General features: G+C 37.5%; 1 protein-coding gene across 17 annotated transcripts in view; it reads left to right on the top strand.

Moving 5' to 3' along the window:
* The window catches only part of magi2a (membrane associated guanylate kinase, WW and PDZ domain containing 2a), a 297,727-nt gene that overhangs the window by 211,762 nt on the left and 64,215 nt on the right, over positions 1 to 21,750 (top strand). For all 17 annotated transcript variants that reach the window (XM_055189597.2, XM_055189600.2, XM_055189599.2 and 14 more), the window contains one exon: positions 8,970 to 9,587. In XM_055189597.2, coding sequence (XP_055045572.2) covers positions 8,970 to 9,587 — 618 coding nt within the window. The remainder of the gene's footprint in view (positions 1 to 8,969; positions 9,588 to 21,750) is intronic.

Here is a 21,750-nt window from a genome sequence, read left to right as displayed (position 1 = left end):
ACTCCTTGTCCTACTTGTGTGATACCGCAGTCACACAGGCACACACTTGCGGTAACACAGAGCTATTGCTGAGCTTCAGGTCTAAGTAAGCGTGACACACAATTTTAATAGATTAGGGATGCTGTGGTGCTCCGAGAAGAAACATGACATGACTGCATATATTGACTTACATGCACAGGGACACACAGGGAATGTTAGTTAGTTGTTAGAAGTAGTTATCATTTATGTTACTCTATCACATTTATTAATGACTCATAGAGTATATTTAATTAGAAAGTTTGTATTTGTAGTGTTGTGTGTTACTTTTTGGTGTAGCTGGACTTTTTACTATTTTTTGATAGTCTACTTAAACCTTTTTTTTTTGTTATACTTGTTGATTTAATTTTATTTCACTTGTTGATATGTTTTATTGTTGGTTTAAATTTAGCATACATTAAAATGCGGGCAACTCATAGACTCCGTGCGGGCATCAAGTTGGATATCACTTGTCTACTGTTCTGCACTGTACTGCGCTATGCTATGCTATACTATTCTTTACGATACTAAAATATACGATAATATATAGTATACCATTGTGCCTTACATAGGGATGGCCGAAACCGAAAACCAAAAAAAGGAAACCAAGGCCGAAAAACCGAAACACAGAAAGAAATTATTATGCCAAGTATTAGTACAATTGCATTTATGGCTATCACATTACAGTTTTTGAGGCACATTATTTTTTTATTTTTCGGATCAGCAAAAAGCAGGTGGGAAAAATCTAATAAACAATAAAGAAATTGCAAACATTTACAAAAAAGAACAAAGTTGTACATTAATATGGTCTGAAATTAGCATTAGGTACAGAAATCAAATTAAATGAATCATAACACAATAAATTAAATATATTATTATTTTTAGAGCTATTTGTCTCTTTGTCATGGGTTGTTTGATTTACATTAATGACACAGACTTAAGACTTAAGTAGGTTAATCTGACTGTAATGTATACATACACTTAAGACATAAACAAATGTTTTTATTAGAAAAAGAATGCTGTGGAGATAATTTTGTTTATATGTCCCCTGTCAATAACAGAGAGATTTTATGTTTGCTTGTTTGGTTTTTTTTAACGCATCTCTCTCGTATGTGCACTATTGAGGGCACTTAAACGCAGGCGCACACAGAGACCGAGGGTGAACCCCAAACAGCGCAACAGTTGCTCCACATAAAAACGTTACGTTGTGTTTCGTTGCTTTATTCGCCAAATGTATGTTAATGGATTACAGTATGAGACACATTAGCGCGACTCTCTCTAAAGTTTACACATCAAGACATGCTTAATCTTTGCAGACGCGTGCAAACAGCTCGACCGTGAGTCAAACCCAAGCTCTAGCCCACGGATGGGAGGGGCGTGGTTGACATTCATTTTCGGTTTACTTTTTCGGCTGGATTTTTTATTTCGGCCCGAAACCGATAATGCCATTTTCGGCCGAAATTTTCAGCGACCGAAATTTCGGTGCACCCCTAGCCTTACAGTATAGTGCATGTGCATTACAGTGCAGTACAGTAAAACGTGGTAAAGTATGGTACAGTACAATATAGACCCTGTAACCATAAAATAAATTAAAATAAGGTGCTTGTTAATTGCAATATGCCCCCCACAATATATAAACACAACAATTACCAAAACGTTTTACAAGTTAATTTTTGGCATTGCCATCTGGAAAACATGAACAAAAGGGTTAATTAACACATTGGGTAATATAATACAGAAACATGTGTATTACATTTTATCGAATTAGGGCCAATAATGAAAAGAAATGAAATGTAGGCAATAGGCATGGCATCATTTTCTTTATGTTGGATCTCTGTCATTTAAAACGTTTATATCTGGTTATCTATAACAGGGTTCCCAAGGGTCCTTAAAATCCTTGAAAGTTTGTGAATCTGGCCCTGGGAAGTTTTTGAAAATATACATACATAGACACAGGTCATTGAAAGTGCTTAAGTCTATTTTATGCAAGAAAAAAATCCATTTTATTCCCTGTGTAGTGTAGGATAATATCATCAAATTTCTAGCCTTTTAAGCACATGTGCTAAACTGTTCACATTAAATGCTTATATCTTCTGTATGCGAATGTTGATTCATACCAAAATGCTTTTTTGCATAGTTGTGTTTGACAATTGAAAACTTCGGTTACATATGTAACTGTTGTTCCCTGAGAAGGGAACGAGACGCTGCGTCTCCTTTGCCATACTTCCTGCGTCTCTGTAACGCCATCTTTATTTCAGATAGCCATATACTTCTGGTTCCCACGTCACCCTGTTTTTGTCTATAAGCCTCACCATTGGTTGAATTTGATATACACATTCAGACGCACTTACCCCTGGAGGCGTCCCCAAAGTGTCAACGTAGTGATGCAGCGCAAGTTCCCTCGAAAGGGAACTGTAACAATGTATCTTAAAAGGTAACATGATGTACCCTTGGTCTTACTTGAAATGTGTCCCCACATTTAGTCCTTGAATTTGAGGCTATTTGAAGTTAACTAAGGTGTGGGAACCCTGTATAAGCTTTGTCAGTGAGCACACAGCTTTGCTGTCTCACAAATAAAGCACAACACTTGACACACAATAACACAGAAATTAGTGCAAGGTTTACCGGACAGGGCTTATCCTAGTTCCAGACTAAAATGCATGTTTGACTTGCTTTAATTTAATAACACCTAGTCCTGACTAATTTTAACATATATCGGTGACATTGCAAGTGCTAGAGAGTGTCCCATACGCCAGTGACTGAATGTTCATTTGACCAAAACGTAACAATTTCTTCTCTCTCCTTCCCTCCCAGCCAAGTGTTTCCTTGATAAATGAAAGCTATCATGCAGAGTGCTGTTATCTGTACCGTGACATGGTTCACTACCTGCGGCTTAGAAATCTCCTATCCTCCCCATCCATGTCCATTATAGATGCATTTGTGGCGTTTACTCTGGTGTTTACTTTGCCCCTCGCAGCTGCACCAGAGGACTCTCATAAAGGAGCTAACAAGCAGATAATGAGTTGAATCAGGTGCGCCACTGTTCTGCTGGGGGACATGAAGCTCAAGCCGTGTGACTGTTGGACGAGCTCTGTTTTTGAGGGTTGATGCTTAATTCATATAAAATGCCTATTGTTGGTGCTCTGCGGCAACATTTGCTGGATTGTGTATTGATTGTGTTTAAAATGCCAGACACATAGCAGGGACTCCTGTGGGTTTCCTAGCATGCACAGACATCAGACGTCTCAGACATTCAATCCCAGACCACCTCTTAAAATTGTCTCTTTCATTAGTTATACACATTCTGTGATTCAGCCGCAGGATTCAAAGTCTTCAAACAATGGCAGGGCAATATTTCATGTAACTGAAAAATATATATTAATATAAAACCAAAAGGCTAGTTAGATTTTGGTTACATGGGTGATTCTCACGAAAACTTGGTTTTAAAAATGTCAAGCATGAAAATGTAAAAATTGCTTAAATTTACTTTTTCTCCCACCAGACATTGAAAAACAAAGTCTGGAGTAAATGGGAACATTAATTTAAAAACTTTTACTTATCATTTAACACTTTTTGTAACATAATTTTAAAAATTATTCCTAAAAAATCTCATTACCGCAACAGTCAGAAAACATCAACACTGACACATTTTTTTTAAATGACATGACAAACCTGAAAGAACATAATTTGGAGATTCTGCACATGCATTTAAAATCAAAGTATTATGCTTCTATTAATTAAATTAACATTTAATAAGCATCTGTTGCGGTAATGATAATCAAAATGTCGTGTAAGCATTCTGACAAGACAATATTTCCAATTAACTGTAAAAAAATGATCTTACCTGGTAGCCATCTTGAAGTAACTGGTCCATGTGCTTGGTCACTCAAAATCAAACTTTATTAAAATTCTGTATGTGTGCTTAAACTGTTCTCAAAAAGTGTTGCGGAGGATGAGAACATCGGGCATGGACACATCATTTTCCTAATTTTTCTTCATCATTATTATACATGAATATTCAGTAAATATTTTTTCTGTCATCTAAAGTAGTCTAGCAAAACATCCATTTATTTTTTTTCTTAATATTTTTGTGTTAATTTCATTAAATTACAACATAACGCATGTTCAAACACAGCCGGACACATTGCGGTAATGAGAATTTCAGCAGAAAATGAGATAAAATTTACAATTATAACTTCTTATGTTGAAATCACACATTGTGCAAGGTAGAACACAGTATTGTGTTGATTCTGATGCTTTGTTTTAATGTTACTATATTACACATTTTAAAGCTAAAATCATTAGTGCCGTGGTGTTTCAATGGTTTCGTAAGAATCACCCACATATTAAAGCCACCCTGTCCAAACTTGTTTGTAAATACACACAGGAATTAATTATTTAAAATCATAGTCGCTTTATTTATCTAATGATTTAAAGAATTAGTCAATTTTCTTAAAAAAAATCCAGATAATTTACTCACCACCATGTCATCCAAAATGTTGATGTCTTTCTTTGTTCAGTTGAGAAGAAATTATGTTTTTTAAGGGAAAACATTCCAGGATTTTTCTCATTTTAATGGACTTTAATGGACCCCAAAGCTTAACTTTTTTAATGCAGTTTAAAATTAGAGTTTCAACGCAGCTTCAAAGGACTCTAAACGATCCCAAACGAGCCATAAGGGTCTTATCTAGCGAAATGATTGTCATTTTTGGCAAGAAAAATAAAAAATATGCACTTTAAATTCACTTCTCTTCTTCCTCCGGCTGTGTGACGAGCCAGCGCGACCTCACGTAATTGCGTAATGACGTCGAAAGGTCACGTGTTACATATATGAAACACACATTTGTGGACCATTTTAAACAATAAACTGACACAAAGATATTAGTTAGTATCATTCAACATACAACAAAGTCGGAATGGTCCACTTTTCCAAACTTGTAAACACTGGGGCGTAGTTTCGCATAAGTCATCCTTGACCTCTTGACCTGATGACGTATTGCGTGAGGTCGCACTGGCGCATCACAGGACCGGAGGAAGATGAGAAGTTGTGGTTTAAAAGTGTATATTTTTTCTTGCCAAAAGTGAAAATCGTTTCACTAGATAAGACCCTTATGCCTCGTTTGAGATCGTTTAGAGTCCTTTGAAACTGCTATTTTAAAGTTTTGATTAAATTTTCTTTTTCTCAGATGGGGGAACTGTCCCCCGACCTCCCCGGAATTTTTATGATTGTTAGTTAATGCATTGTAAAGTGTTATAAAATATAATAGAAGTGAGTTTTAAGTAGATGATCTTTTTTTTTTTTTAGGAATCATTGATCTGGTTTTGCCCCGTGTACTTTGGTTCAGTTGGCGTGTGTGGTTCAGCAAGGTTGCTTCATTATGATTTGCTGTCCGGAAGCATGTGAAATATTGATTGGGACACCTCGAGGCTCAAGGCAAATGTCGAATGTATTTAGTAAGGGCAATTAAAATTCCTGCACAGCACACAACAGTCAATAGAAGACAAGGCTATCGATAAACACGTACGGTATTTCATTATGTCTTTAGAAAAGGGATGCCTTGCGCCAATAGAAATAAACCAGTAATAAATATAAAATCCACCATTAGAAATTCACCAGTAAGATTTCATTATATTTGTTTCACAAACACACTGACCACCTACACAGTATAGCAGATTATCAATGTTTTCTCAACCGTATCCAATATCATTGCATTTCTACTTAAAAATAGTTAGTCCCCATGCATTCAGAGACAAGACTACAATACCTATAATAAAAAAGCTTGATTCTCTCATTCAGAGGTGGAAAGTAACGAATTACATTTACTCACGTTACTGTAATTGAGTAGTTTTTTTGTGTATTTTTACTTTTTTGAGTAGTTTTTAAAATCTGTACTTTTACTTTTACTTAAGTATGTTTTATTTAAAGTATTGTACTTCGCTACATTTTAAATCATATCCGTTACTGAGTAAAAAAATATTTTAAAAAGCAAGGTGATAAAGACGCGCAACGGATGTAAATGGACGGGGCCCGGGGGAACGCGCAAAAAGAACCATGGAGACGGACGAGACAGGCACGCGCTAATGCAGACCCGCCTCGATTGCAGACCCGTTCAAATCTTATGAAAGAAACCCCTGGTCATATTTAAGCGACCACTTTCCACTGACGCGAAACGAGTGTTTCATTTCTATGAAAGGTAGGATTCATGCTCTTAAGTACGAAATTGCATGACGCGTTTTTAATACCATGCGCATTATCTTCCGAGGTCTAGCAGCTTCGCGTCAAGTCAAACACAACTTCAAAACGTCCTCGAGAACGCGCAGGTCATTAGACATTGCAGAGAGAGAGAGAGAGCAGCGCGAGAGAGAGAGAGAGAAAGAGAGAGAGAAGAATAAAGGTCATCAGGTCCCCAGGTCAGGGAAGTAAGAAGATAATAAACGTGTCAAATGTATATAGACATGGCACTCATCTCATTGTATGCTCATATAAAATAATGTATGTTACCAGCAATACATCAATTACAACCTTACTATAGTGATTGTATTTACAAGCTGCTGACCACCTTCAAAAGTGCATAACTCACATGTAAAAATCATTAAACAATTCCATAAATGTTTATTAGTTTAAAAAAGCTTTTTATTTTATTAACTTTTTGTTATTGCACTTTAATTGTAAAGATGTTTCTACAATTAAAAACAACTAGTTTGAGATGTATATTCCCTTGTCGTTTTTGAACTATACTAGAATCCTCCACCTCTTCCCGCTGTAAAAAAGTAACTTTTACTCTGAGTAAAGTTAAAATGACTTACTTTTTACTTTTACTTGAGTAGATTTTTAGACAAGTAACTTTACTTTTACTTAAGTAAAATATTATTAAAGTAACTTTACTTTTACTTGAGTACAATATTTTAGTACTTTTTCCACCTCTGCTCTCATTGTGATTTCCAAAATCCAGAAAGTGGCGTCATGATTGTTGTACCGTAACGCAAGTGCATTTCATTCTTAGTGTTGGCACAAGGAACCATGCACTAGACGCTAGCATGCTACTAAGTTGTCTCTTGTGGTGAATTCTCTCTTTCGTGCAAATAATGTCAATAGTTTAAAGAGAATATTGCTAAGCAAGTTAAAATGAGTTATCCTGTTGACATGTTTATACTGTAGATCCCACAGTCGGTTTAATGGCACACATGTGAAGGTAACTATATTACCCAATGAGTGATGAAGTTTGTAAAACAATTATGCTTAATAAGAATAAAATCTAGTGGGTAGTGGGTGCATTATGCTACACAAAGGTAATTAGTGCATAAAGAAGACAGAGTTCGAAATGAAGAATGAATGTGTTCTGTAGCTCAGCACGTAGACCATTGTGCTTGCAATGTCAAGGTTTTATGTCAAAATTGTCAGTGAAAATGCATGCATGCGTAAATGTATACCTTTAAATTACTGTAAAATGCTTTGGATAAAGAAAGATCTGTCAAATGCATGAAAATGTAAAGCCAGAGGAAGCTGTGATATTCCACCCTAATGAAGTGTTCGTTTTATCCATACGTTGCTGGTAAGAATGAATAAATTAATGAAATGCTGTGAGTGAATAAGGTTTGTGAGATGTGGTCTTGAAGTGTAGATCACAATTAAAGCCTGGGGTTGATTTCCACAAGGCGATACTTTAGTGGGATTGAGAAAAGCCATGAGTCGATCAAGCCATGCTTTTAAATTGGAGCCCTGTTATTGTCACAGTTGCCAGGGGAGATGGTATGAATAAAACATTGAATGACTAAAAAGGAAAAGGTTTTTCATCCTGATTAAAGAAAATGTTCTTATTGGGCAAAATAATATTTGAGTCAATAGCTCTGTCGCAAAATCTAGTGACCTGGCTGCTTTCCTTCTAAAGCAAGGGTTCTCAACTTTTTTTTACTTCAGGGCCCACTTATTGTCCATAACAATATTTGAAGGCCGTCCATTCACAAAAAAAATCTAAGAGCTTTGCATTACTGGATAAAACATATTTGTTACAAGAATAACCAAATATGTTTTATCTTATTTTTTGTATTATTTTGTATAATTTTAAATCATTTTGAGGCCCCTTTGGAAGTTTGTTGGGGCCACCTAGCAGGCCCCGGTCCCCTGGTAGAGAATTGGTGTTCTAACGGTACATCCACACGGGGCATGAGCGTTAACGCTTCTAATTTACTTTTAATGGGTGACGTCATGCGTTGCCGAACTAAATTGTGGATTCGTCAACGTCGCATCACTGCCGTTGCTCGCGGCAAAAACTTTTTAAACTTTTTAAGTGTGTCAGCCAATCATCGCCTTATGCAAGTGACCTACTGTAGGCAGAGCCTAGGGGGCGTGCACACCAAAGCTTTTATGCCCGCGGCTGGCGCATGTTTTCCAATGGAAGCTCAGCGGTTTTCAAAAAAGCCAGCAGCTAGCGGTTTTCTTCGGCGCTGAAAACCGGCGCACTTCGTTTTTTTCACGCTCAGCGCTGAGCGCCAAGAGTTGAAAAATATAAAATTTTGGGTGAAAAGCTCCGCTTGTCAATGACAGTTCTCCCACGGCTGTCCAATCACAGTGGAGGAGGGGCGGGACATTACCACAGCAACCAACCTGACCCTGTGATGTAAGTGGGCTGAGCTTTCACTAAAAATTCAAAATAAAATAAAAAATATTGCTTATTTTATTTCAAATTTTAAAATTTATTTTAAATTGTGAGCTGGTACTGAGGTCTTGCAGAGCATTCGCTCCAGCTTCGGAGCCGACTCAAAGCCAGTCCCAGTAGAAAAGAGGTATATGTGACACCAATGCTACCAAAAAATGCATTATAGAAATCTTAGATCATATGGAAATGCGTTTGCATCAGGAGCATGGCTATTATACCCTAAATAGGCTAAATACAAAATGCAGGTTTTTAAATAGCACTTGTAACTCTTTCTTTTTGCTTATTTCCTCTCCTCAGGTGATGTGATTGTCTACATCAATGACGTTTGTGTCCTGGGCACCACCCACGCCGATGTTGTCAAGCATTTCCAATCAGTCCCAATTGGTCAGAGTGTAACCCTTGTCCTGTGCAGGGGCTACCCTCTTCCTTACGACCCGGAGGATGCAGCCAGCACCCTAATTTCACCTCTTGGTCTCATTGAGCGCCCTCTACTTGTCAATGGGCGGAATAGCTACGACAGTTACTTGGAGTACATCTCTCGCACGGCGCGCTTCGTGGACCCTTTCCAAACTTCGTTGGGGCCACCTCACCCAGGAGACACCCACTTGGACGCCGGTCCATTAGAGGATAGCGTCTCCATGGCATCTTCTGGAGCAACCGGAGGAGAGCTGTTGACGGTTACCATGGTGAAGGGGTCGGACGGTTTTGGATTCACAATCGCAGACAGCAGCGGAGGACAGCGAGTAAAGCAGATTCTGGAGGCTCAGGGATGCCCGGGGCTGTGCGAGGGCGATCTGATTGTGGACATTAACCAGCAACACGCGCTGACACTATCACACACGCAGGTGGTGGAGCTGCTGAAGGAGTGTCCGGTTGGGGCAGAGGCCACGTTGGTCGTACAGAGAGGCGGTGCAGGTAAGAGAGATTATGTTTGTGGTGGCGATATATATCATAGTGTATATTTTTGAGACCACAGAAACCCATCTAACAGTTGCTCTTGATACTAGCTCAATTAGTCTGAAAAAGGTTCACATTTGTATTGTTATGACGCCAATCAATTCATTGGAAGGTATGGTTTTGGTGTGTGTATGCAAACCTCTAGCAGTTGGTTGTTGTTAAACACAGATTTCAATTACCAATGGGAAGAGACACACTTCGATCTGGTTCATCATTTTGGTGTCTGAAATATTCCTTTATTGGCTTTATTACATTGGGAATAGAAGTCTGGCTTTATTTTTTGTTGACAGCATTTGAGTGCACATCAGCTGGATCAGACTTTCTTTTTAATTTACTGTATCTACTGCTGTTGCTGCCAGTCACATACTGTGCATCTAAGTTTAAATTGATAGACATTTGTTAAGAACCTCGCATTCAGGATCTCGCACAAGCCGGGGTTCCGTATTGGACCCGTGTATGTTAATTGAAATCCCATTGTCGAATAAATCAGATACTGTTTTCTATGCAAATAATGGACCATTAGACTATGGTTGAAGCACAGCTTCTGGACAGCACCCAAAAACAACTTGTTTCGAACTACTGCAATGTTCTTTGAGCTTTACTCCAATAAAATCAATGGTAGATAATTTCAATGAATCAGGGCATTAAATGACTTCTGTAGTAGGCAAACCGATTTTTCATTCATTTTTCTTTTACGACTTTTCGTCTAAAGTCGTAATTATGAGAATTTCTGCGATTATGAGAAAGTGCTTTGTGTTCAGAAATGATAGCAAACAGGCGTTGTACAGTAGATCATGCCGCATGCAACGCCAAGCTCATGAATTCCCAGAAAACAGCCTGATAAATGGAATTCTGAAATTTTAGTCAGCACTTGATCTGGGTCACAGCAACTCATGAGAATTTCCATAACATGTGAAGACAGCAATCATCCCTGATGGACGCATATAGCCTCTGATTGGCTGGCTGGCTCGTTGTGTCTTCTTGAGTTTTCTAATCACTCTTTAAGATTTGTGGACTCGCTCAAAGCGCTGAGTCACTCGGAAGAACAAGCTGTTTCTGCCATTTCATTTTCTGCGACCTTCACTGTGCAGAAAATCACTGTGGGTAAAAATAGACTTTGACACACAATTAGCAAATGCACCAACACGCGCAAGCACAGTTAGCTTAGTGTGCAGTGTTTATAAACACCATTCAGTACAAGAATTCTTGCTTAACATACAGACACACACCTAAATGGTAATGGTAAATGGACTGCATTTATATAGTGCTTTTAACAGACCTATGGCCATCCAAAGCGCTTTGCAAGTCACCCATTCACTCACTCATTCATACATCGATGGCAGTGTCAGCCATGCAGCTGGGGTTAAGTGTATTGCTCAAAGACACCTCGAAACTTGCCGGGGATTGAACCACCAACCAGTTTGTAGACAACCTACATGAACCACTGAGCACATGCCGCCCCTAAGATGTAGTTATTATTCTGTTTACTGTCCTAATATATGGTCATTTTATGCATAAACCATCAGTGCACGTTATCCCAACAAGGAAAAAAAATATATATATATATATATATATTTTAAATAACATCAATCTGCCCTACAATAATGTTTATGTACATGTGTGCAGCATACCACTGAACGTGGACCCTCGCGTATATGTATAAAAGCGAAATTGTACTTTTGTAGCTTTAACCTGGGGGTATAGTCTGTTTATTTACATGTACGCGACCGTACACGCACGGTCAAACACACAGCCTTGCAAAGCATTGTTTATTTGACTCGTACAAAAAATGCAATGGATCTCCTGGGTTGCATACTAAATTCTCCTGTACGTGCATGCAACGACCTACGCGTACAAAGTATGTATGGTTACAGAAAATCGGCGGTGCACATACAGTGCACGCATACTATTTTGTTGATGAAATTTGCCTCACTCGTACAGAACGTGGATCCTCTCGTATGCGTAAAAACAGAACTATACTTCTAGCTGTAAGCTTTGTTAACCCTCTGGGGTCTAAGGGGTTTTTAGGGCCCTGGGGAAGTTTTGACATGCACTGATATTTGTGCTTTTTTCAGTTGCTTAAAAACATATTAATGGCAAAAGTCTCATAACACTGTGTTCATCACAAACTGGGCTACAATATAATATAATCAACATGTATGTACATGTTTGTATTTTTGAGAGAAAAATGTTTATGCGTGGCTTTTGAAAAAGCAAAAATTTTAAGTCACTGATATAAGTCCACAAAACTAATTCTAAACATGTTTTCCCAAGACTTTTCAAAACAGGATCTAGTAGTCTAGAGTTTTTTCTTCAAAATGATGTGAAAATCATTTGGCCTACTCATTCACAAAAAGCAAGATATTGATTTACAATTTCTAAGACACTTTTGCTTGGGAAAGGCTGTATGCGTGGAGGCGGGAAAGCTCCTGAATAATCAGTGATTGACAGTTGAGAGACAAAAGGGTTGCATAATGAGCCACATAATGAGCCTTGTGGGGATGTTCAACAGGAATGTAACTTTCTCTGTAGTAAAACCAAGATATGGTTTACTTTTCAATTTAAATGTAAATACACACACATTTTATATATATATATATATATATATATATATATATATATATATATATATATATATATATATATATATATATATATATATATATATATATATATAGATATTATATTAATTTCACAAGTATAAGTTACCGTTTATATATATATTGATATATTGATATTATATTAATTTCACAAGTATAAGTATAAGTATAAGCTTTTCTCAATCCCACTAAAGTATCGCCTTGTGGAAATCAACCCCAGGCTTTAATTGTGATCTACACTTCAAGACCACATCTCACAAACCTTATTCACTCACAGCATTTCATTAATTTATTCATTCTTACCAGCAACGTATGGATAAAACGAACACTTCATTAGGGTGGAATATCACAGCTTCCTCTGGCTTTACATTTTCATGCATTTGACAGATCTTTCTTTATCCAAAGCATTTTACAGTAATTTAAAGGTATACATTTACGCATGCATGCATTTTCACTGACAATTTTGACATAAAACCTTGACATTGCAAGCACAATGGTCTACGTGCTGAGCTACAGAACACATTCATTCTTCATTTCGAACTCTGTCTTCTTTATGCACTAATTACCTTTGTGTAGCATAATGCACCCACTACCCACTAGATTTTATTCTTATTAAGCATAATTGTTTTACAAACTTCATCACTCATTGGGTAATATAGTTACCTTCACATGTGTGCCATTAAACCGACTGTGGGATCTACAGTATAAACATGTCAACAGGATAACTCATTTTAACTTGCTTAGCAATATTCTCTTTAAACTATTGACATTATTTGCACGAAAGAGAGAATTCACCACAAGAGACAACTTAGTAGCATGCTAGCGTCTAGTGCATGGTTCCTTGTGCCAACACTAAGAATGAAATGCACTTGCGTTACGGTACAACAATCATGACGCCACTTTCTGGATTTTGGAAATCACAATGAGAGCAGAGGTGGAAAAAGTACTAAAATATTGTACTCAAGTAAAAGTAAAGTTACTTTAATAATATTTTACTTAAGTAAAAGTAAAGTTACTTGTCTAAAAATCTACTCAAGTAAAAGTAAAAAGTAAGTCATTTTAACTTTACTCAGAGTAAAAGTTACTTTTTTACAGCGGGAAGAGGTGGAGGATTCTAGTATAGTTCAAAAACGACAAGGGAATATACATCTCAAACTAGTTGTTTTTAATTGTAGGAACATCTTTACAATTAAAGTGCAATAACAAAAAGTTAATAAAATAAAAAGCTTTTTTAAACTAAGAAACATTTATGGAATTGTTTAATGATTTTTACATGTGAGTTATGCACTTTTGAAGGTGGTCAGCAGCTTGTAAATACAATCACTATAGTAAGGTTGTAATTGATGTATTGCTGGTAACATACATTATTTTATATGAGCATACAATGAGATGAGTGCCATGTCTATATACATTTGACACGTTTATTATCTTCTTACTTCCCTGACCTGGGGACCTGATGACCTTTATTCTTCTCTCTCTCTTTCTCTCTCTCTCTCTCGCGCTGCTCTCTCTCTCTCTCTGCAATGTCTAATGACCTGCGCGTTCTCGAGGACGTTTTGAAGTTGTGTTTGACTTGACGCGAAGCTGCTAGACGTCGGAAGATAATGCGCATGGTATTAAAACGCGTCATGCAATTTCGTACTTAAGAGCATGAATCCTACCTTTCATAGAAATGAAACACTCGTTTCGCGTCAGTGGAAAGTGGTCGCTTAAATATGACCAGGGGTTTCTTTCATAAGATTTGAACGGGTCTGCAATCGAGGCGGGTCTGCATTAGCGCGTGCCTGTCTCGTCCGTCTCCATGGTTCTTTTTGCGCGTTCCCCCGGGCCCCGCCCATTTACATCCGTTGCGCGTCTTTATCACCTTGCTTTTTAAAATATTTTTTTACTCAGTAACGGATATGATTTAAAATGTAGCGTACAATACTTTAAATAAAACATACTTAAGTAAAAGTAAAAGTGCAGATTTTAAAAAAATACTCAAAAAAGTAAAAATACACAAAAAAAACCTACTCAATTACAGTAACGTGAGTAAATGTAATTCGTTACTTTCCACCTCTGAATGAGAGAATCAAGCTTTTTTATTATAGGTATTGTAGTCTTGTCTCTGAATGCATGGGGACTAACTATTTTTAAGTAGAAATGCAATGATATTGGATACGGTTGAGAAAACATTGATAATCTGCTATACTGTGTAGGTGGTCAGTGTGTTTGTGAAACAAATATAATGAAATCTTACTGGTGAATTTCTAATGGTGGATTTTATATTTATTACTGGTTTATTTCTATTGGCGCAAGGCATCCCTTTTCTAAAGACATAATGAAATACCGTACGTGTTTATCGATAGCCTTGTCTTCTATTGACTGTTGTGTGCTGTGCAGGAATTTTAATTGCCCTTACTAAAAACCATATAGCCTAATCATGGTAAAGTGAACACAGGGGTTTGTGTTTGGTTGGCCAGCAAGAGGTTTACTTTTGTGCAGTAAAAAGCTCAAAAGAACAACTGCCTATCGTTGTTTGGACTCTTATTTGTGTTTTTGTAATCATAGAAACACAACAGCCACCGCCATTACCTCACGTGTTGATCATGAAGCAGTAACTTATGTGTGCACATGCGAGTGTTCCTGTGTTTAATAAACTTGCTGTGCGGAGATATGCGCTTAGACGCAACTAAATAAGGATTGTACTGTTTGCAGTCGCGTATTTTATAAGAATACCAAAAACCGCGTCGATTTCCTTACTCGTGTGTTTGTGTATTGCGTTTCCCATCGCGTGAACTGTTTGACGGAAGACAAAGAAAACACTCGCGTCTGGAGATAGTGACACACATACGCAAGTAAATAAGGATTGTACTGTTTGCAATCGCGTATTTTATAAGAATACCAAAAACCGCGTCGAGTTTCCTGACTCGTGTGTTTGTGTAACTTATGTGCGTTTCCCCTCGCGTGAAATGTTTGACGGAAGAACAAAGAAACACTCGCGTCTGGAGATACTGACACACATACGCAAGTAAATAAGGATTTAGATGTCATGTTTTGGTGCAATCGGATGAAACAACAAGGAATGGAGAGACTGGGTTGTGGATTGTGTATCCATTGACTGCAGGAGGCACAAGTTATGCATATGGATGTCTCTGCTCACTCACTTCAATGGCGCGGGGGTGTGGCGATCGGTTCTCATTATAGATAATCAGGTAACATTAGAGAGACGGTCCCTCTCTTACTTCTCATACAGTTTACACCAAATGACAATATATGTTTATGGTCTCACTTACATCATTTAAAAGCTGACATTCCAAGCATTATGTAGACATTTATCTTTTGTTTTTGTGACATGTATTCGTGAAGTTAGAGTTAATTTTCTGACGTGTTTCTGAAATGACTTCACTGAGGGAGAGAGAACAAAACGCGCATCATGTTTATTTTCTTAATTTTGCGAAAAGCACAACATTCTGTTTTTATTGGGAGTGGACAGAAAAAAAACTAGACACTTTAACGTTTTAAATGATGTATAAATCCGCGCCGCAGCCGACCCCAGAGTGTTAAAGGACAAGTTCGGTATTTTACACTTAAAGCACTGTTTTCAGATTGTTCATGATGAAATAGAACAGTTTTGACTGAAATTTGGACATATGATGTTGGGCCGACAATTTCCAGGTGTTTGTTGTATCAGCCCCCACCTCCACAATGGCTGTATAGGTGCACTGGAACAATCCCTCCTAAAATGCATTAAACTTTTATTTACAAAGATGTGAAACTCACCGAGTAGTCACTGATATGCTCACACAAAAATTGCTTTCCAACAGGTTTTATCGTAGTTTTGTCCAACTCCATTGACTTGTATTAGATGTGCTGTGAGGTCCGGTATTACTCCGCCACCGGGAACGGAAATGAAGTTGTTTGTATTCTTGCAATTGGCAAAGGTGGATTATTGCCACCAACTGGGCTTGAGTGTCTATTATTCAAGCTCTCAACGGAAGAATGTACGGGTGTGAGGCGTTACAAAAATAGGTCCAAAAGTTTACAACAAATGGTAAAACTCCTGTTGGAAAGCATCTTTTGCAGCGATTTTTGTGTGAGCATATCAGTGAACACCCCTGACCACTCGGTGAGTTTCACGTCTTTGTAAACGAAAGTGTAATGCATTTTAGGAAGGATTGTTCCAGTGCAACTATGCAGCCATTGTAGAGGTGGGAGGTGATACAACAAACACCCGAAAATTCTCGGGCCAGCATCATATGTCCAAATTTCAGTCAAAACCTTTCTATTTCATCATAAACAATCTGAAAACAGGGCTTTAAGTGTAAAATGCCAAACTTGTCCTTTAAAATTAACCAGTAGCCACGATTAAGAACGATTAAGGTAGTGCAGCCTTTGTCAAATCTATCAAGATAAATCAAGATACTTCCATCAGCATCCATGTCTTGGTCAAAACACAGCCTCAAAACGTACGCCATCCAGGAATTCATCATGATTTTACAAGGTGACTAATTCATATAAATGTGTATAATGTGAATCATAAAAAATTTTAATTAGAAGAAAAACAAGAATGAATCCCTAAGATCCCTAAACCCAAACTCAATGTTACTAGGGTGAAAGCAGATTGTACAAAAATAGTTACGAATTGCCATGAGATTGTGTTGGTGCCAGCTGTGAAACTAGAGGAACATGGTCTCCCACAGTCTATTGCAAGTTTGCCTTCAGCTCTGGCTCCATTCTTATATATAACGCCCACTTTTCACAATCAGATCAGTTTCTGATGGATGACACAATCATTTTTCGCTTGAAGTACATCTAAAAAAAAATCTTGCATTTTACAGAAATCAAGTGGGTTGCGAATGCTGTTTCCTGTTGAGTACAGATTACGAATGTTCTAATGAAACTCTTTAAATGAATATGTTCCCACGTCGCATTTTCAAGCGCACAAGCAGTTCCCCCACACACATACACACTGCCCAGACACTGTCTCACATCCAAATTACGTTTTCTGATTCAGTGTCTCAGCTTTCAAGGAGCTTTGAATCAATACTGATTATTTTACAGTGCTGTTGATTATCGCTGGTGTTAACTTACTTCTCACCTGAAACAGATTTTAGATTTGCCTCTAATTAATCAAGCAATTGACTTTCCTAAGATTACCCTCTGTGTGAACAAGAAGCCGAAACAATGCCGTAATGGGCGTGTCGTAGTGAGGACGCGCGCATCATCACAACAAAAGTTATGGTTCAGCTCCTTAAAACGAGAGATAACATGCATATAACATTCACCACGAGAAATTTTGCAAACTAGATTGAAGCAGTTATCAAGAAATGATAAATGAGACGCATAAACAATGACGCACGTGCCGAAGTTGGTTCTACTCTTTAAAATGAGGGATTTACAACATTCACGACGAGAAATGTCAGCAAACTGGACTGAAGCAGATATTGGGTAAGTTACTTACTGCGTTGAAACGGAGATCATTCAGCAGCATAAAAAAATATCGCGTCACGTGTTCATTTGAGCTATAATAAACGAAAATACCCGCGCGTCATCCCAACAAGATATATCGTTCAGCTCCTCAAAATGCGGGTTTTAAATGCATATAAACAATCACGATGAAAACTGTATTAAAGCAGAGATCAGGGAGCTCGTCAAATATCCACTCAGAAGCTGAGATCATTCACCAGCATAGAACTGTGCGTTCACGCGCTCCTTTATGGTCTTATCATAAACAAAAATGCACGCGAGTGGTTTCTGGAGAGAGAAATAATAAATAATTTGCAAACTTCAGACGCTGCGTAGAAGAGAGGGCGGGACTTTCAACAGGTCACGTGTCTTTCCAGGACCATCAGATGCCGGGTAATCATGGCAGTGTGAATGAACAAAAAATCTAACGATTCCGGAAAAATCCAGGATGCCTTTCCCGTGTATTTTATGGAATGTCTGTGTGAAAAGGGCTAGAGAGAGAGAAAGAGAGAGAGAGAGAGAGAGAGAGAGAGCACAACTGTGCAATTTAACAAACCACCATCATTTGCATATCATCAATGCATTTGCATTTAAAAAGACACACCCAAAAACGGCACTCGCACCTACAAATTGGCAATTTTTACATGGTATAATAAATTATCTGTGTGATATTTTGAGCTAAAACTTTACATACGCACTCTGGGGACACCAAAAACTTATTTTACATCTTAAAAAAAGTCTCTTAATATGCCTCCTTTAAATAAATACCCAAAAAATGACTAAAGAGACATTTGTGAAAATACGGCATTTCATTAATGACCAAAAACCTTTTTAATGCCATTAAAGTAAAATTACTGAACCTAAACATAAGAACCTGATAAAAAAAAATCATTTACAAGAAAACAAGTGAGTTTTGCATCTAAAGTCTTCATATTTACACTTAGGTATACGATATTCTATATACTGATTATTAATGCATAATATATTCATGAAGCAAAATCTTGCCCAGTTTAGTTACGGTTAAAGAACGTATGTCAGTATGGTAGTATGAGGTCAGTAGGGATCCATAATTGAAAATACCTTTTAAATGTCTGCAGTGATGGATTTTTTAGGTATAATTCTTTCATTGCACACCTATTGTAAGCTTAGGGATTGTTAATCGCTAATGTTAATGCTATTTATGAGGGTGTACTGTATATAAAAGCGATAAGTCAGTGTGGTTTAATTCCTGTATTGAATTACCCACAATTGTGAAATGAGATCTACAAGTCATAGAAGTCTGTGTTTTAAGCATTTTAATTGAAGTACATTAAAGGGGCCATGGCATGAAAATCTGACTTTTTTCATGTTTAAATGCTATAATTGGGTCCCCAGTGCTTCTATCAACCTAGAAAATGTGATAAATATCAACCCAGTAACTTAGTTTTGGTAAACCATTCTCTACAAGCACATGAAAAAATAGGTTGTTATAATATGGCTCTCCTTATGATGTCATAAGGAGCTCTTATTATAATAATACGACCCCTTAATCTGCACTATCCAACCACAGCACTGCCATTTAGTGCAGAGAAAAGCACAACTGAGTTTTAATTTCAACAAACCACCATCATTGTGATCAGTGTTTGAAATTCATCAGCTAATTTGCATTATAAAGGACACACCCAAACGGCACGTTTTTGCACACACCTACAAAGTAGCAATTTTAACATGCTATAATAAATTATTTATATGGTATTTTGAGCTAAAACTTCACATATGTGCTTTGGGGACACCAAAGATTTATTTGACATCTTCAAAAAGTCTTGTGCCATGGCCCCTTTAAATACCCAAAAAATGACTAGAGACATTTGTGAAAATACGGCATTTGAATTACTTACCAACAACCTTTTCATTGCCATTAAAGTAACATTACTGAACCTAAACATATTAAGAGCCTGATAAAAAAATGAATTTACAAGAAAACATGTTCGGTTTTGCATCTGAAGTTTTCATATGAACACTTATGTCAGTAGGGATACATAATTGAAAATACCTTTTAAATGTCTGCAGTGATGGTTTTTTAGGTATAATACTTTTGCATTGCACACCTATTGTAAGCTTAGGGATTGTTAATCCCTAATGTTAAGGCTATTTATGAGGGTGTACTGTAAAAGAAAGCGAAAAGTCCGTGTGAATTGTTTGAGCTTTACTCCAATAAAATCAATGGTAGATAATTTCAATGAATCAGGGCATTAAATGACTTCTGTAGTAGGCAAACCGATTTTTCATTCATTTTTCTTTTACGACTTTTCGTCTAAAGTCGTAATTATGAGAATTTCTGCGATTATGAGAAAGTGCTTTGTGTTCAGAAATGATAGCAAACAGGCGTTGTACAGTAGATCATGCCGCATGCAACGCCAAGCTCATGAATTCCCAGAAAACAGCCTGATAAATGGAATTCTGAAATTTTAGTCAGCACTTGATCTGGGTCACAGCAACTCATGAGAATTTCCATAACATGTGAAGACAGCAATCATCCCTGATGGACGCATATAGCCTCTGATTGGCTGGCTGGCTCGTTGTGTCTTCTTGAGTTTTCTAATCACTCTTTAAGATTTGTGGACTCGCTCAAAGCGCTGAGTCACTCGGAAGAACAAGCTGTTTCTGCCATTTCATTTTCTGCGACCTTCACTGTGCAGAAAATCACTGTGGGTAAAAATAGACTTTGACACACAATTAGCAAATGCACCAACACGCGCAAGCACAGTTAGCTTAGTGTGCAGTGTTTATAAACACCATTCAGTACAAGAATTCTTGCTTAACATACAGACACACACCTAAATGGTAATGGTAAATGGACTGCATTTATATAGTGCTTTTAACAGACCTATGGCCATCCAAAGCGCTTTGCAAGTCACCCATTCACTCACTCATTCATACATCGATGGCAGTGTCAGCCATGCAGCTGGGGTTAAGTGTATTGCTCAAAGACACCTCGAAACTTGCCGGGGATTGAACCACCAACCAGTTTGTAGACAACCTACATGAACCACTGAGCACATGCCGCCCCTAAGATGTAGTTATTATTCTGTTTACTGTCCTAATATATGGTCATTTTATGCATAAACCATCAGTGCACGTTATCCCAACAAGGAAAAAATATATATATATATATATATATTTTAAATAACATCAATCTGCCCTACAATAATGTTTATGTACATGTGTGCAGCATACCACTGAACGTGGACCCTCGCGTATATGTATAAAAGCGAAATTGTACTTTTGTAGCTTTAACCTGGGGGTATAGTCTGTTTATTTACATGTACGCGACCGTACACGCACGGTCAAACACACAGCCTTGCAAAGCATTGTTTATTTGACTCGTACAAAAAATGCAATGGATCTCCTGGGTTGCATACTAAATTCTCCTGTACGTGCATGCAACGACCTACGCGTACAAAGTATGTATGGTTACAGAAAATCGGCGGTGCACATACAGTGCACGCATACTATTTTGTTGATGAAATTTGCCTCACTCGTACAGAACGTGGATCCTCTCGTATGCGTAAAAACAGAACTATACTTCTAGCTGTAAGCTTTGTTAACCCTCTGGGGTCTAAGGGGTTTTTAGGGCCCTGGGGAAGTTTTGACATGCACTGATATTTGTGCTTTTTTCAGTTGCGTAAAAACATATTAATGGCAAAAGTCTCATAACACTGTGTTCATCACAAACTGGGCTACAATATCATATAATCAACATGTATGTACATGTTTGTATTTTTGAGAGAAAAATGTTTATGCGTGGTTTTTGAAAAAGCAAAAATTTTAAGTCACTGATATAAGTCCACAAAACTAATTCTAAACATGTTTTCCCAAGACTTTTCAAAACAGGATCTAGTAGTCTAGAGTTTTTTCTTCAAAATGATGTGAAAATCATTTGGCCTACTCATTCACAAAAAGCAAGATATTGATTTACAATTTCTAAGACACTTTTGCTTGGGAAAGGCTGTATGCGTGGAGGCGGGAAAGCTCCTGAATAATCAGTGATTGACAGTTGAGAGACAAAAGGGTTGCATAATGAGCCACATAAT

Source organism: Misgurnus anguillicaudatus, chromosome 1 (assembly GCF_027580225.2).
Source record: "Misgurnus anguillicaudatus chromosome 1, ASM2758022v2, whole genome shotgun sequence".
Lineage (NCBI taxonomy): Eukaryota > Metazoa > Chordata > Actinopteri > Cypriniformes > Cobitidae > Misgurnus > Misgurnus anguillicaudatus.
Note: the sequence above shows the minus strand (reverse complement) of the source record. Positions and strands in the feature narration are given on the sequence as shown.